General features: G+C 29.8%; 1 protein-coding gene across 2 annotated transcripts in view; it reads left to right on the top strand.

The window, feature by feature from the left end:
• The window catches only part of LOC129915307 (immunoglobulin superfamily member 10), a 454,480-nt gene that overhangs the window by 417,897 nt on the left and 19,861 nt on the right, over window positions 1–16,722 (top strand). For both annotated transcript variants that reach the window (XM_055994794.1, XM_055994795.1), the window contains exon 11: window positions 2,116–2,174. In XM_055994794.1, the coding sequence (XP_055850769.1) occupies window positions 2,116–2,174 (59 nt within the window). The remainder of the gene's footprint in view (window positions 1–2,115; window positions 2,175–16,722) is intronic.

Genomic DNA, 16,722 nt, shown 5'->3' on the forward strand with positions numbered 1-16,722 from the left:
GCACACGGGTGCGAATTTTTCTTTTGCTTTTTCAGGTCGCTATAACTTTTTTCGGTTTAAATATTTTTAATAGAGAATATATACATACATAAAAAACAAAATATGAAAAAATTAAAATAAAAAAAATAATATGCAGAAAATGCAAAACAGAAAAAATCAAAAGAAAATAAAAAAAATCAAATTAAATTCATTAAATTCTCTTATTTTATGCATAAATGCAGCATTTTCTACAACACCTTCAACAACTTCTATAAGGCCTTATTATAACATCCTACGCAAGTAATCCGGTTTGTGCATTAGATAAACCCTCTGCAGAAAGACCTCCGTAAGGCCATTTTAAGCTGTTTGTCACAAGCTATTAGCTTGTGGATTACCTGTGAAGGAAAGTCCTATGCAATTTCGGTTAAATGCACCAAAATGATTTGCATAAGACCTGTCCTTCTTGTTATGAAAGCCAAAAAATAGCTTGCATTGACCCTTATGAAAGCTAAATTGTTACTTGGGTGATTTGAAAGAAAATGAAACGAAAACGCTACACGAACATTCAACTTGTTATAACTTTTTTGTTTTAATAGATAGATAAATGAAATTTGTACTGTGGATAAGTAATTAAACAAACTATAAATGTACAAAGTTTCAATTAATTTCATATTCAAAATTCTGAGATAACGGTAAAAACATGTTCTTTTCCTACACACGTTATATCATTATTTTTATGATTTTATGATTTTTTCAAGAGGGGAAATTAATTTTCTTTTTCATTAGAGCTATTTTTTTTACACACATTTTTTGTACTTACGCAAACAAGATTTTGGTTTAAAATATTCACTTTTGTTTATTCTGGAGTGTACATAAATAATAAACCATCTTTATAGGCGGAAATTGTCCATATAAAAGTTTTTTACTGAGCTCATGCCTTAAAGTCCCAACAAATCCTACTTTGAAAAAAAAAACTTTAGCCGCATTTAATTATTTTGTTTGGATCCTGATCTTGAAACAGCATTTAAGTATAAATAAATACACGCTGATTTGTGTGCTGATTCCAATGAACAAAAAGAAATGCCATATGTATAAGTAACTTCTCTCAGTTCTATTTTCAATTATTGTGGTTTTTTCCGGGTATTTTAAGAGTATTTTGAGTAATTGAGTACTACTCCATTTCAACCAATAAATATTCTGATGAAATATTGGTCAGGTTTTTTTTTTAATCTATATTTACTACACGAGGCAAATCAAAACATAAAAACTGTTGTTTTCCAAAAGTAAAAACAATCTAAACATAAACACAAAATAAACGATTCAGTAAAACAATGGAACATTCTTGTTGTCTGTGATTATCAATTCTTTTCCAGCCTTTTTTTCATCTAACTTTTCCTCAAATTCAACTCAAGTTTTATAATAGACCTTCCTTATTTGTGTCATCTTCATCTCCTTGATATTAAAAATAACTTCCGGGGCAGTCTTTTTCTACCATTTTCACTTTATAGTTTAATTGGGTTATTTTAAGCAGAAAAACAGAAAAGGATGCTCGTTTGTCGTTTATCTATTATCTTTTCGTCGTCACCAGTCATTTGTCGCTTTGTGTGAACTTTTCAATTAAGTCTTTCTGGGTACCAAGGAGTAATCAATGATGAGAGGCTAATTTTCGGAACTCATTTTCAATGAATAAGCAAAATTAATCGGGGAATGGGAGAAAGGCACAATGTCCTTTGTATGTAGAACATTTTATCATTATCTCGTTTGATGATGTTGGTAGGTTTATATTAGTGTGTTAGCATGTACTCTTATTCCATTTAGCTTTAGCTGTGGAGGTAATGATAAATTTACATTTACATAATTGCTACATTGCAAAGCGAAAGCAGACCTATTCAAAAGCAACAGGTTGAAGAAGTGGTGGTAATTATGATTTAATGTTAAATTCGTTTTCATTATACAAATGTGTTTAACACCATTTCACATACATATAAAGAAGTTTTTTTTTCTGTTTTAATTTTTTATACCACAGAATTTTCAGGTTTTAATAAATTTACTTAATCAGTTTTGAATTGCGACTTTTTTTTATATTTAAACCACAATCAATAAGGTTTAACAGATTAATTATGTATATTTTTTCAGGAATCGTTATGGATGGAGTGATCAGACACACAGTTTTCTGTTTTCAACGTCATCCAACGGTAAGTGTTTAATTTTTTATAGAAAAGTTAGTTAAAATAAGGTATTTTTGAACGTTTTTGCATCTTGTTAATTGATTTTGGTTTTCAATTAGGTATAGTTTTAAGGTGAAAAAACTACAATATTTTTGAAGCACATTTCTAAGCTTAACCTAAGACTAAAACCGAATAACATTAAAACACTCTAAAAAAAAGTGTCTTGAACTACTAAGGCTTTTTAATGATTGACAATAGAGCATTTTTGCGTTAAGCCGTTTTTTCAAAAGTTCATGTTTTCTTGATCTCTTTCTTCATTGAATAAGAAAATATTAATACAAACGTTTAAAAAAGTTTTATCATGCGGTTTAAGGTTTAAAATTTACAAACACCTACTGGTGTACCATAGAGCTCCGTTTTGTGACCGAGTTCTTTTCTCATATCACAAAAAAATTATGTATTATGGCCTGTAATTGTTTTAATGCCACATAAAGTTTTTAAATGTTAATAGCACTGGTCTACAAGGTTTTTGTTACAGACACCAAGGTATACTTTTTCATAGGTTTTTGGTGTGCTGACCTCGAATCCGAAGTCAGAAAAATTCTATCACATCACGTTTTTGAGATAATCCCGTTAAAAAATAGAAAATTCCGCTTTTTACCAGTTTTCGTAATTATTTCTTAGCGTTTGGTTGCACGTGCCACCCCCCCCCCCCCCCCCCAGAACTGGTTCATACTTAAAGCAAATCAAATGATAAGAGTTGTTAAAATATATGAATAATAACTTGAGTGAAACTCTTGTCTATTTCTGGCTTTAAAGGCGAATTTTATTGTTTTTTTGCATGAGTCAAAAAATTAAATAAAGAATAAATTACTAGCTTTAAGAAAAGTTTTAACACAGGATTGTACGTGCATTTAATGATTTTTAATATTTTTTTTCTCCCGTCTACACTGAAAATAATAAATTTCGTAAAATTACGAAAATCGTTTCATAAACTACATTTTTGTTGGCCCAATGAAACTTTCGTTGGCTCAACGGAAATATGTAATTTTTCGTAATATGAAAACCTTCATCAATTAACGAAAACGTTTCATACACTTTTTCTCCCTTTTTAGTGCCAAAAAATCCAATTTAATGAAAAGATTCATCAATTAACGAAAAATTTCATACTCTTTTTAAAGAATAAAAATAAGAATTTTTTCCTTACTTTATCAAAGTTTTAATTAAGTAACGAAAAAATTCATTAATTTATGAAATTTAACATTAACTAACGAAAATCTTCATAAGCTTATGAAAATTCTTCATATACTAATGAAATATTACATCGGCTTATGAACAAATACATCAGTTAACGAAAAAAAATCGTAGACTTGGGCGCATTTCTGTTTTAATGATTAAAAATTGAATCTTGCTTTATATAGTTCACAATAGGTTTTTGTTTAAAAATCTATGTAAGTTGAGCTGAATATAAAAAATATTTGCTTATTGACAAGGTGTCTCACGATAAGTCAACTGATGAGTCCAAGTGAGCTCCACCGGGACGAAACGCGAATTTATTAAAATATTCAAAATATGTTTTCTTTTATGGTTAAAAATTTTCAGCGGATTTTCTGAATTTCACATCATTGAATGAAACATTTCGTAGGTTAACGAAAAAATTCGTAATTCTACGAAAAGAATGCAAGTATAATCTACTAAAAAAATAATTAATACAACGAAAAGTTTCGTAAGCTAACTAATATTTTTTCGTAATTTAATTAAAATATTCATACAGTTAACGAAAAAAATCGTTAGCTAACGAAAGTTCCTTTCATAAATTAATCAAAAAATACATTGACTAACGAAAAATATCACCGTGGTTGATAAAATTTTAACGTTAATCGATGAAGAAATTTCGTAAAATGATGTAAAAATTCATTAATTCTCGATCAAAAATTTTTAGGAAAAATTTGAAAAACTGTGCGTCGTTAAAATTCGCTGTTAGTCAGTCAGTCGTATGATACTTCACTTTTCTAACTGTTATTGCTGATTTTTTTGCCAATCAGTCCCTTGTGCCCCCCCCCCAGAAAATCCTGGATCCGCCCTTGACTATAAGTGAGAAAAATATAACTTTTTTCTTGTTTAAAAGAATATAAAAACTTACAGGAATGTAAAAGAAACATTGTGTCAAAATTTGAAAGCGATTAGCAAGTGACTTTTCGAGATTTGCAATTTAAAGCAAATAAACATTCACCTTATGTGACAGTTTACGCAGGACAAAAAGTAGAGAATAAGAGGGTTTATGTTCAACATAAATTATTTAAGTTTCGATTCAGCAAATGGCCCTGAATTTTTTAGTAGGTAGATACAAAATTTTTTTGAACGTAGGGTGGACAAATGATGATTTTTTGTTTGTATCTATTTCATGAGGTGGGCTAACGATGGCCGTTTGATGTTTTGGAAAAAAAATAAGTTTTGGGAATTTTAGAAAAAAAAACTGTTATTTGTTTGAGAGTTGGTATATAAAAATTATTTTTTTTATATCTCCTAAACAAATGATGGACATACGATGATTTTGGTATTAGTAAAGAACTCAAGGTGGACAAACGACAGCACTATTTACTGACCGCAAAAAAGAAATAAAATTAAAAAAACAAACTTTTGATTTATTCTTTCTTTTTCTTAACTTAAATCTATTATGTAAACTCCTGCTCAAAATTAACGCACACATTTTTCGTCTGAAGTTATACCCCTGCATCTTATTTTAAAAGGCTTTAAAATTCTTTGGTGCATTTTTTTGTGTTTTGTTATTGTTTAGCAAGTCGAAAAAATGCTAAACTGCAACAGTATTATCAACCAAAAAAAAAGATAAACCAAATTTAACAATTTTTAAGAAGAAAAATTTAAAAAAAATGGAAGCGGGTGACGGTTCTTTCGCATAATTGTATGCAATACTTGGTATAGTCTCCTCTAGCGCATATGACAACCTGGAGTCGTTTGTCCATTCCACTAATTAACTTTTGAAGGTTTTGTTTTAACACTTCTTTCACTGAAGTTTTCAGTTGATCAAGACTGCTTGGAGGTGGATTTCGGTCGCGAATGCATCTTTTCAATATTTCCTACACATGTTCTATTGAATTCAAATCCAGATTTCTGTGTGGTTAATCCGAAGCTGGAATATTAAAATCTTGAAGATATTCTCAAACAACTCTAGCATGCATTATCGTGCATCAGACTAAACTGTGGACCAAATCTGGGGGTGATTGGAACCAGATGCTGTTCGAGGGCATCAGTCAAGTATTTTTGGGTACTTAACTTAGGTCTAGAAAGGCTCGCTAACTCCGTAGGTGTTGTAAAGCAGATTTAACTCCATGAAATTTTATGACTCTTCTTTAAAAGGCTCGCGGGTTAACAGACAGACTTCAGCAAATCTCTCCCCAAATCTTCCCGACAAACATATTATTCCATACCTTTAATTTAAGCAGAGCCGGTTTTAGGGGGGGGCAGCCTGGGCCGTCGCCCAGGGGCGCAAGAATTGAGGGGCGCCGCAGGCGCCCCGAACTTTTACAAAAGTTATATAAATAACGAAGTCTTTCCAATCGATGTTTTATTTTTTTTTTACATTCACAAAGGCGCCCCAATTTTTTTCTATTTTACATTTTCAACGGCGCTCGTATTGTTTGTCCTAAACTTTTTGAAGAATGAAGGCGCCTCCCAATTTTGGGTTAATTTATTTGGCTTCCGGAAGGACAATGGTGTCCAAAATCTTCGTTCATCTTTGAAGAACAAGGCGCCCCAATTTCTTTTGAAAGACTAAAGCAATCCTAATATTCCTCCTACCAATTTAATTTTTGCAAAGGTGCCCCTATAATAATGAATAAGGAAAGAGAAGGGAGACGGACAGAATCCCGAAATTAAAAATCCAGAAAGCCCAAAATCCAGAAAACCCTAAATTCCGAAAACCCAAAAACACAAAATCCCGAAAACCCACAATCCCAAAATCCCGATTTCCCGAAAACCCAAAATCCAGAAATGCCAAAAATTGACAGCTTCTCCATTTCTCATAAAAACTACGTTTCTGTGCGTTGTTCCCCCCTCCAGGGCACTCTAAGTCATTTCAATTAACTGTGAAAAAAATCAGAGTTTCTCGGGTTTTCATTTTACATCGAACACCTCAGAGCTTTAGTTTCATCAGCGAACATCGAACACAGAGGAAATAACTCTGGTTGAAAAAGGAGCTACAAAAAACGCTTGACAACGAATTCGGAGCGACCCAGAGTGCCCTAGAGCTCACAACGAACAAACCTTATACTTATAAAGGTATGTTGTTTTCGATTGGCCGTCCGAAAGCGCCTGGAATCATTAAAAAGTTTTTGCAAGTTTTTTATTCTCCTAGTGAAAAAACAAAAACAAAATAATTGATTTTTCACCAATACAGATATTAAATTTTAGAATTGGGTGGAAGCGATTCAAAGTTTTTTATTGGATTTCAGAATGAGTGAATCATTGAGTGATTCCAATTTAAAACGACATTAATGTACCTTGTTGAAAAAGTTTTTGAAAAAATATTGTTCAAATAAAACCAACTGTACTTTGTACTGTAACTTTAAATGTGTTTAAACAAAAAAGTCAGAGATACAGGTAGTCTTGTCAATTGAGCCTAAATGACATGAACAATTAATTTTTTTTTTAAGTTAACCTTTTTAAGTTAATACACTGCACATTTTTAATAAATGCATTAACAAGTATATGAGAGGTAAGACATAATCTGCTATTGCTTTTTTTCGTGATTTTAAAAAATTGTTTTTAGATGAATTTTTTTTAGAGGCGCCACTTGCAATCTTGCCCAGGGGCGCCGGTAGTGCTTAAACCGGCACTGAATTTAAGATCACTATTGTCTCATTTGAGAAAATAACCATGATGCTGTGGCATAAAGTAATAGCAGGACTTTACTTTAAAATAAATAGGATGTGCGTTAAATTTGAGCAGGAGTGTATTTTACTTGTCAAACTTTTTCATTGTTTTCTTTTGTTATAATTCTTGTAAAAAAGTGAAGATGGTTTCACTGTTTAGAACCGAAATGCATTCGATTAAATAAAATTTAAAATAATTGTTTTAATTTAAAATCAAAAGTTATTTTTTAATTTAATTTTAAAAACAAAAAATAATTACTCAGACTAGAAATTTGACTGAAATATTTTGCAATTAAGTTGTAAATAAAATACAAACGACAGCAGTTTGAATTTTTGAAATAAAATTATTTTTGGAGATTCAAGGACATTTTAGAGCTCGAGGACAAACGATTGCCATTCGTCTTTTTTAAGTCTATTTCAAATTTGAGCACTTAAGACGATTTTTCATTTTTCGGACTTCCTATAAAAAAAAATTTTGCTCTAAAATTTTTTTTTGAAGGGTGGACAAACTAAAATTTTGGATGGGCAAAAATGGACAAAAGATGGACAAACGAAGTTTGTCTGTTCTGGCTTCACAAATCTCAGTTACTCCTTGTTTCAATTATTTCACTCAGCTTTTTGATAAACATTCCAAATTTTACGATTACATTGCCTCCTTACGTTCCAAAGTGATTGTTATGGTCTTAGCCTTGATTTAAAGCTATAGTAAATCTTGTATCCTTGTATGCATTTCCAACGCATCGAAAACAATTACTGTCTTAATTTCATATTTTTCCTCGCAATAGGAGTAAGTTATTTGAGGTACCTAAAGAATTCTCTATTAAATCTATCCAAAATGTTATAAGTTGTATTGGCAATACTACTTTTTATACTTTTGTCATATATACACTCCACGTCACTTGAATAGAACAGATTTTGGTACAGATTAAAAGAGCTTTATTAATAATAATATTCAAAGCTCACTAAAATATTTATCTGAATTCATCATAGTTTACCATACCAATAACCAATTTAATCGGCAGGTTAAAGGCTAATACACGGTTAAATTTTATAGTGAGCTTAAAATAAGAAAAAGCTGATTCTTTGTTATGGATAAAAAAAAATTGCCAATCTTAAAGAAAATCTCTGTTTCTATTTAAGTGACGCGCAGTGTATATTTTATAGATACAACGGTAAAGATTAATATCCTTCAGAATTTTATTTCATCTCATCCCACGGCCGAATGATAGCATTTTCAATAAATATAAATAATATCTACTTGCGTCATGGAGAGGACAACTTGCTATATTGCTTTCTGGTTCATTTATGGATTTTTTATCATCCTCCGTCAAGCATCAACATTGTGTGTATAAATATATATGTATCTTAATCGCTTGTATGAATTTTTATCTTTTTGTGTATATCCTCAATGCAATTGAAAATAAAAAAAAAATATACATCCATTTTGCATTGCAAGCATTCGAGATGATTTTATCTACAACTGCTCATAGAATTTACTGTAAAGAGTCCTATTTCGAGCCAAGAAAATCAAACTTCACCTTTAATATGGCCATCTTGAAGAGAATTGAAGAGAGTTGAAGAGGTTATGCTGGAGTCTTCTTATGGAGTGTATTTATATAGGTGACGAGGATGAATGAGAAAATCGACCTTTAGAAATTGTATAAGAAAATTGAAAATATCCTTACCTTTACTACCTGGACGAGTAGATAGATATATAGCAATACCATCAAGGTTGTGAGAATTTTAACATTTGCTCGCGATGGGTTTGCTTGCCTCCTCCTTCCATCCAATTCCTTAAACTATAACCTCCTCATTCTCTATCTTGATGCACAGTTCACCTAATGAAAGCAGGTCATTTAGGGGCTATGAAGTCATGTAGATGCCAGCACGATTCCTTGCATTTGGAATGGATGTCCTGTCCATAGAAACACCTTTTTTTTTTTCTTCATAGTCATCATCTTATCTATTTCTTTTTTGTAATGCATTTTCTCAAGCAAGAACTTAAAGAAAAAGGATGAAAAAGTGTGTATAAGTATGGGTGAATGCAAAAAAAAATTGAAAAAAAAAATAAACTTAGCAGAGCACAACGATGATGATGGAATAGCGATTTGCAGGAAAGGTGAGGACGTGAATGATAATGTCAGTCCTTTTACCTGTTCTATACACCACAGCAACGCATAATGGTCCAAAGGTTTTTGCTAGAGCTTCTGATGCACATCTCTGATGTGTAAAGGACTGACCTTAATATCTTCAAGTTTTATCAGATGATGCTGGTAGGTAGTAAAGAATGTTGTAGATATATAAGAGTTCTAATGGCTGGGTGTTTAATGAAAGTAGACCAGAGGTAACCTAAAAATAAAAGTAATTTTGTTTGTAGCCGGATATGAGAAAAACGATGATGTTTCATTTGGCAGAAAATGAGTTCATTTATTTTTTTTAAAAAAGGTTTATGCTAAATCGTTTTTCTTATCATATTTTTTTTTTAAGTTTTTTTTTTTTTATTTAAGTAGGTAAGTAATTCCTTTTTTTTTTTATATAAAACTGCAATTAGGGGACCCAAGCCCCATATGATTTTGGAGTAGGAATGACATAGAATTTTTGTTTCTCTCTAAAGTCGGTTAATGGACGATAATTTTAAGCAAAACGTCATAAGAAAAAAAAATGATTTAAAAATAGTTAATATTTAAAAATTACTTTTTGCCAATTTTTTCAAAGTTATATAAAATTTATAAAATTTGCTAAAAGTATGTGTTGCTGAAAAGACGTGTGGTAGAAAAATATAAATTTTTATATTCGATTTTCAAACGTTCAAAAAGTACCAAATTGGAGCATTTTATAAATTTATTTATATGCACAAAAATCAAGAGTGTTTTTCAAAGTTCAAAATTCGATATCTCAAAAACTTGTCACGTAAGAGCCATTTTAATACTAGATTAAAATTAGGAAGGTCAAAGGCCATTAGAAAAGTATAATTTGGTTTCTAGGGAAAAATATTTCTCGCCAATATTACTGTCATTTACGAAAAAATCGATCTTAAAAATAGTTTTTTTGTTTTTTGTTCAATATTTTCTGAAATAAAAGTGTAGTTTTTCTACAAAGTCTGAAATGAAATATTTTTATCAAAATAACTGCATTCCAAATTTTTTAAAACTCAAAATTTTGTTCGGTAACTTTTTTGATTGAAAAATAGGCTATTCTTTCAATTTATATTCGTCAAAAACCCAAAAACTAAGGTTTTTCTAAAAAAAACCATTTAAGATACCTAGAAAAAAAATCATGTGTGCAGTTCACACGCGGTAGAAGTGAAACCTTAAAAAATAATTTTTCTTGCAAAAAAAAATATCGAAAAAATCAACCTTTTTTTTATTCCATCAACTGTACCTAATTCCATATTTTTTAAATGACAATCTTTAATTAGTTTTATATCATCTGAAAGCTTTTTATTTTACCTTTTATTTGACGCTTCAATCATATTTCTACCATGCCTACAAAAAAAGTAAGAATTTCTTAAGCCAATCTTGTCAAAATTTCAAACTGAGATTACGGTACTTCATACACTGGGGGCTGGTCATCGGCAACAGATCTCCACAGGTATTTTGAGGTATTTTTCAAGTTTTTCAATTTAAGATTGTGTTATTTTGTAGATCACGTACCGTTATGTAGGGTATGTGTTCTAGATCAAAAGATATAACGTGTTTAGAAAAAAAACATCTTTTCACCGTTATCTCAGAATTTTGAAAATGAAATTGATTGAAATTTTGTACAATTATAGTTTATTTAATAACCTATTTACAGTACAAATTTCACGTATCTATCTATTAAAACAAAAAAGTTATAACCAATTGAATTGTCGTGTCGCTTTTTCGTTTCATCTTGTTTCAAATCACTACGATACTAAAGAAGTTTTCACTTCAAAAACATAAAGTAATTTTAAACCAAATTTTGTTAAAATCCAACCACTTTTGTAAAAGCTAAAAATAAAAAACAAAAAAATCGTATTTTTGCATTTTTCCCAATATTGGATCACTTGGAATATAAAACACAGCTATTTTTGAGGTTATATAAAAGAGTGGTTTGAGTAAAATTTGTAGATCTTTTTATTATCTACAACTTTTGCATATAACTTCTTTTAATAGGAGGCCTACTTTTGACAGAAATTGTAAAAAACCACAACCCCCTTTGCCCCAATTTGTTTGTGGGCAATTTATTTTCCCCTCTCATGTAAAATCTATAAGTTTTAAAAAATTCATAAAAAAAAACACTCAAAAATACTCTTTTATTTATTTGTTTTTCAAAAATTCATATTTTGAAAATCAGACCTAAAAAAATCCTATTTTTTTCATTATTTTATTCATTTCTGTTAAAAAATTGAATTACCAATAGTAACCACTTTGTCGAAAGTCCCCCAGAATTTTAAAAGTGGCAAGCCTTTTTATTTTTCATTTTCAGTATCAACTTATTTCCTCATTTGGCACAAATTGTAACCTCGCCTTATGAGGTTAGTCGCTGGTCGCTACTTGATCTATTATTGACTATAGCAGCTCAACCAAAAAAGAAAGGATGTTTCCTTATAGCCTTTTCTAAACTTTTTTCGTTTGCTGTTGTTTGAAAGATTTTTTCTCTTGAATGCTTTTTTGAGTCACATTAAACAATTTTGTCTTCTTATAAAAAGAGGTGCCTTAGCTTTATTCTGTTTTTGAAGTTTCATTTGGAACTGAAAAAAAAGTCTTATCCTACAAAAAATAACAACAACAAAACTCATTTAAAATTGTTTAAATTTGTATATCAGACAATTTAATTTTCCTATCTGCATATTTGTTAAAATTTATTTACAAAGCAATTGTTTCTTTAGGTCCAAAACCTTCTTCCTTCCAATTAGACAAGGTCAGTTCAAAGTTCTTTCCTATTTACAGAAATCTGTTAAATAGTTGTACCTATTATGACTCGAATGTAAAACTAAACATTTCTAGTTACTGACCCATTCAGTTGCAATTTTGGTTGGCTAAACTGTTTCTCTACACATTACTAAAAAGTTAGTTAAACTTGTACAAAAACATATTTTCCAACAAAAGAAAAAAAAAATAATACTAAAAATGTTAAACAAAAAGAAAAAGTATATCTTTGGAATGCAAATCTAATGAAAAAGTTTTTCTTCAACTACAGCATCTATTCATGTTAAATTTTAACAAATTATCCTGGTTTTCCTTGTTGTGTTGTGTGAATTCATAGTCTTCAGTCCATTCCTATTTTCTTAGCCTAGGTCCTTATAATACTTTACTAACAAAAAAGTAATATAGTTCCCATTTTTCGGAGAGAATGAGAAAGAGAGATTTATCCAGGACAATGCACAAGGGTGACTTGCGATCTGAGAATGTTATTTTGCCTCAGCGCTATTTATACAAATCTATGTATGTATGAATGTGTGTGCATCCAGGACAGAAATAAGGAACAAGAGGATGTATATGCCCTTAATTTGCATTTCGCATTCTTGTCGACAGTCGCCGACGGACGATGAGATTGTTGAAACTTGAAAGTTGTTGTGTATAGGTATTTTGTATAATCGTTGTAGTATATTCGTCTAAACAAGGATACATACGTTCCAGGACACGCCATCAGTTGTTAGGTTCGTATTTAGGTATACAAAAGATAGACAATATTCCTGTGTGCATTGTATTATAGTTCAGAGTCCACCAGGTGGCTCTTGTATTTGTCTCCAGTGTTCCCGTAAAGATGAATTCCTTGTTTGCCTTTCAACTATTTTTACTCTCTCAAAAATTTTTGTTGTCATATCCTTTTAACCGTTTTTCATTCCTCCTATACTACATACCTACCGCTACCAAAACAGAGAACCTAGAACCGAGGGTGTCTGTTAAGGACATTACCTTAATTTGAATTCAGGTTGAATAGCTTCATGCAGGTATGATTCTTTTATCGCAATAACACACAACCATAAAATAAAAAAAAAAAAAAAAAAAATCGTTATCATCTCTAAGCTCGAGTTGAAGGGGATACAATCTACTTTAAGAGTATTTTCGAGGGTTTTGCCATAGAAATTCAAGATTCTATTACCCTTAACGCCGCACTGCGCTGCGCGTCGTCGTCACCCGTATCTATGGGCAAACCTGCAAACGATGCCATTATAACGAGCCACTCCATTTTATACTACACCCACAAGTGCATTGGCAACAGATTGGGGAAAATTTGTTGAATACTCTTCTTGTTCTTGTTATATCGTAATCCTCTAAGGTTTTTTTTTTTTATTGGATTATCTAGTATTTATGAATATGTCCGGTCTGAAAAAATGAGAGTTTTTGTAGGAATCAAAATAATACTTCAAAACACAAGTAGAGTAATGCTGACGAAAAATTGATTAAAACTCCTCAACTTTATATATTTTATTTTACATTGGCAACTTGCTATACTTAGTGAATATATATTTTCAAGAGTTTTCAATTCTCCTTTTCATTTAACATGAAACAAGAAGAGGAAATTGAGTGTATAGAGAGAAGAAGAAGAAGTATAGACAAAAATATAAAACTTTTCTATTTCAACTTTTCAAAACTTTTCAAAAGACTCAGGCCAAATTGTGATCTTCAATAGAATACTTTCTTTCAAAAAAGAAAAGAATTGAAAATTCTTCAAAAAATGAACCAAAAAATCAACATTCTAAGAAACTAAATATTTTCTTAGAAATATTAAAGCTAACAAAGACACATAGTTGGTTGAATTGAAAAAAGATAGTTTCAAACCGAAATTTAAATTGATTGAAAAGTTTTTAGAAAAAATATTTTTAATTAAGTTCAGTTTCAGAATATTTGAAGAAAACAAAAATCATTTTTGACCATAATCTCAAGTCAATTTTGGACATAGCACAGTGGGCCAACTTACAATCCAAAAAGGAATTTATTTCTCGGTTTAGAGAATATTTGATGCTTGAAAAGTCGAAATAAATTTTAAGATCGGTTCAAGGACTCGGCGATAGAAAAAGTCAAAGTTTCAGTGTTTTTAAAATCAAAGAAAAATTAATAAAATGAAAATTTTCAGAGTTTTGGTATAGGTATCTAAAAACCTAGTTTAGAAATAATTTTGTTTTTACTGGAACTTGTAAAAAGAGCTATTTTCATTGCAATTATGATATTGCAAAACTTGAAGATTTTTGGAAAGCTTTTATTACTACTAAGTAATAATATTTATCTATTTAAAAAAGAAAATAGTTCGATTATTTTGCCATTTTTTTAACGTCTTAATCGATGAAAGCTGAAATAATAAACTTTCCGGCTATAGAATATTTTTTATTAGTGGCTCTAAAAAATGGAAACAAGTTGATGAAAGAAAAAAAAAATTATTTTTTTTTATGTTTTATTTTATGACAACTGATTCCATTAAAAAAAACTCAAGCTCATTTTATATAGATGTCGTACGGCCATGATTGTGATAAATATTTTTATTTGAAAATATAAGCTTTTATGTTCCATTCACAATATTGCGACACGACGAGACGAGAGCGAGACGTTTTTTCTGAACGTTTTCGATTTAAAAAAAAATCGTTTTAAAATCGTATGGAAATTCACAATACTGCGTTTTTTTATTTTATAAAGTAAAAAAAAAAATAAAAAAAAAAAATAAACAGTACTTTCTGAGAATCGAACTCCGGGCGGAGAGGTTGGGAGGCAATCACCTTCTCACCTGACACGAATATTTTTTTTTCAAAATTTTCGGAATTCCAACGCAACGAGAATCGGAATATTGTGTATTGTTTCATACATTTTCATTGTTTGGAAATATTTAAAATCGTCAAGGAAAATCTTGTCTCGCTCTCGTCTCGTCGTCTCGCAATATTGTGAATCAGGCATTAGACAGTATAAAAAGCATAGAAGGTTGTCAGTTGAAAATATTGACAAATTGTTGTGTAAAGCAAAATATTTATATTTTTTGCTTTTTTCATGAATAGTTAGTGATTCCAAAAAATCATTATTACCTTAAGGTTTTAAAGAACATAGGAGGTTGAATATTGTTTTCTTTCTTACAAAAAAAGCTTTTAATTGGTATAATGTTTTTATAAATTTTTCATATCAAATATTTGATAAAATGATAAATGAAAAAAAAAATAAAAAAAATTTTTTCGCTTTAGGTATTATTTGTAAAATGTGGTTTGTTTCAAAAAATATTTTTTTTTTGTTATTAAATGTATAGATGTAAATAAAAAATGATTTTTAATAATTTTTTTCCCTAGATAGGTCAACATTTTAGAAATGGGAATAGACCCTCAATTATTATGCTATTCATTTTTTCTTGTCCATTGATACATTTTTGACTTTGAGGTCAATTTGCTTTATTTTTAGTACTTTCTTTAATTTGCTATAAAATAAAATGTTTAAATCATACCTATACATATTTATTTTATAAATGCTATAAAAAACTTATACATTCAAAACAATTTTTATCATAAGAGTTGACAAAACTTGCTACCCAGTTGTGCAGTTTATTTTAGTGCAAACTATTAGCATATTAAAAAAGAAAATTGAATAAAATTTAAGTTAGTTAAAAATATTATAAAAACATTTTACTCACTCAGAATGAAAAAAACTAGAACCAACCCATAAAATACGTCACTAGCCACAAGCGGTAAGGGGTTAAGTGTCTTTTGCAAAATTTCATTTCAGTCACAAATTTCTAAATTGGCAAACCAACTGGGAGATCAATTACATACGGAAACTTCTATCTACAGCCTACATAGTACAAACACACTAAGAGAAAACCTAAACCGTAGCCTTGCTTGCAACAAAAGTTCCAGTGTATAACAAATCAAATCAGGTATACTTTCCCAGTTTAAAAACCAGCTAATTCCAAAGCTTTATTTTAACTGTATTTTAATGTTTAACTTTTTACAATCAAAAAGTCCTACCAAGCACAATTGTTCCATACTTGAACAATAATATACCATTAAAGAATCACTGAATCAATGAGCATGTGATCAGTCTAAATAAGTAAATACTTATATGTATATTAGGGTGTCCGTTATTTCCCAAACTGATGTTTTCGGGGATGACACCCCCTAGATCGAAAGCTTAGGGCCTAAATAAGGGGAATTTAGCAAAAAAAAATTTTTTGGGGGTCATTAACCCGTGCCTCTAGGGTCATACTTTCCCCATACAAATTTGTATGGAAAATTTTTAACTCATACATAAAATTTTTTTTCTCTCGCGTTAAATCATATTTTTTTTAATGTTTGATAATTCTGGTTGGAAAACAGTTACTTTAAAAGATCACATTCAAAATTTCCCGTTAAAAATTTTTTTTATATTTTATTTCGGTTTTTGAAATTATTAGCTGTTTTCGTGGTTTTTGCTTTCACCTATCACACAATTTTAAATGCAGTTTTATTGTTTTTTAATTCTTTTCAAATATTGCATTCAAAAATTTGTGAATAAATCAAAAATTTCAATTTTTGAAATTTTTTTGTTGAAATTTTTGCCGTTTTTATACGTTTAAATTTATTTTTCTCGAACTACAAAAGATATGTTTACAATATTTTAATTGAATTTTATTTAAAAATTATTCACCTAAAAAATTGCATCAAAAAAGTTGCTAACAAGGAAGGGTAAAGTATTTAATAATATTTATTTATTATAAAAACTGCAAAAACTAAAAAAAAAAAAATTCAAAAAATTGAAATTTTTTAT

This window comes from Episyrphus balteatus, chromosome 3, assembly GCF_945859705.1.
Source record: "Episyrphus balteatus chromosome 3, idEpiBalt1.1, whole genome shotgun sequence".
In the NCBI taxonomy this organism is placed as follows: Eukaryota; Metazoa; Arthropoda; class Insecta; order Diptera; family Syrphidae; genus Episyrphus; species Episyrphus balteatus.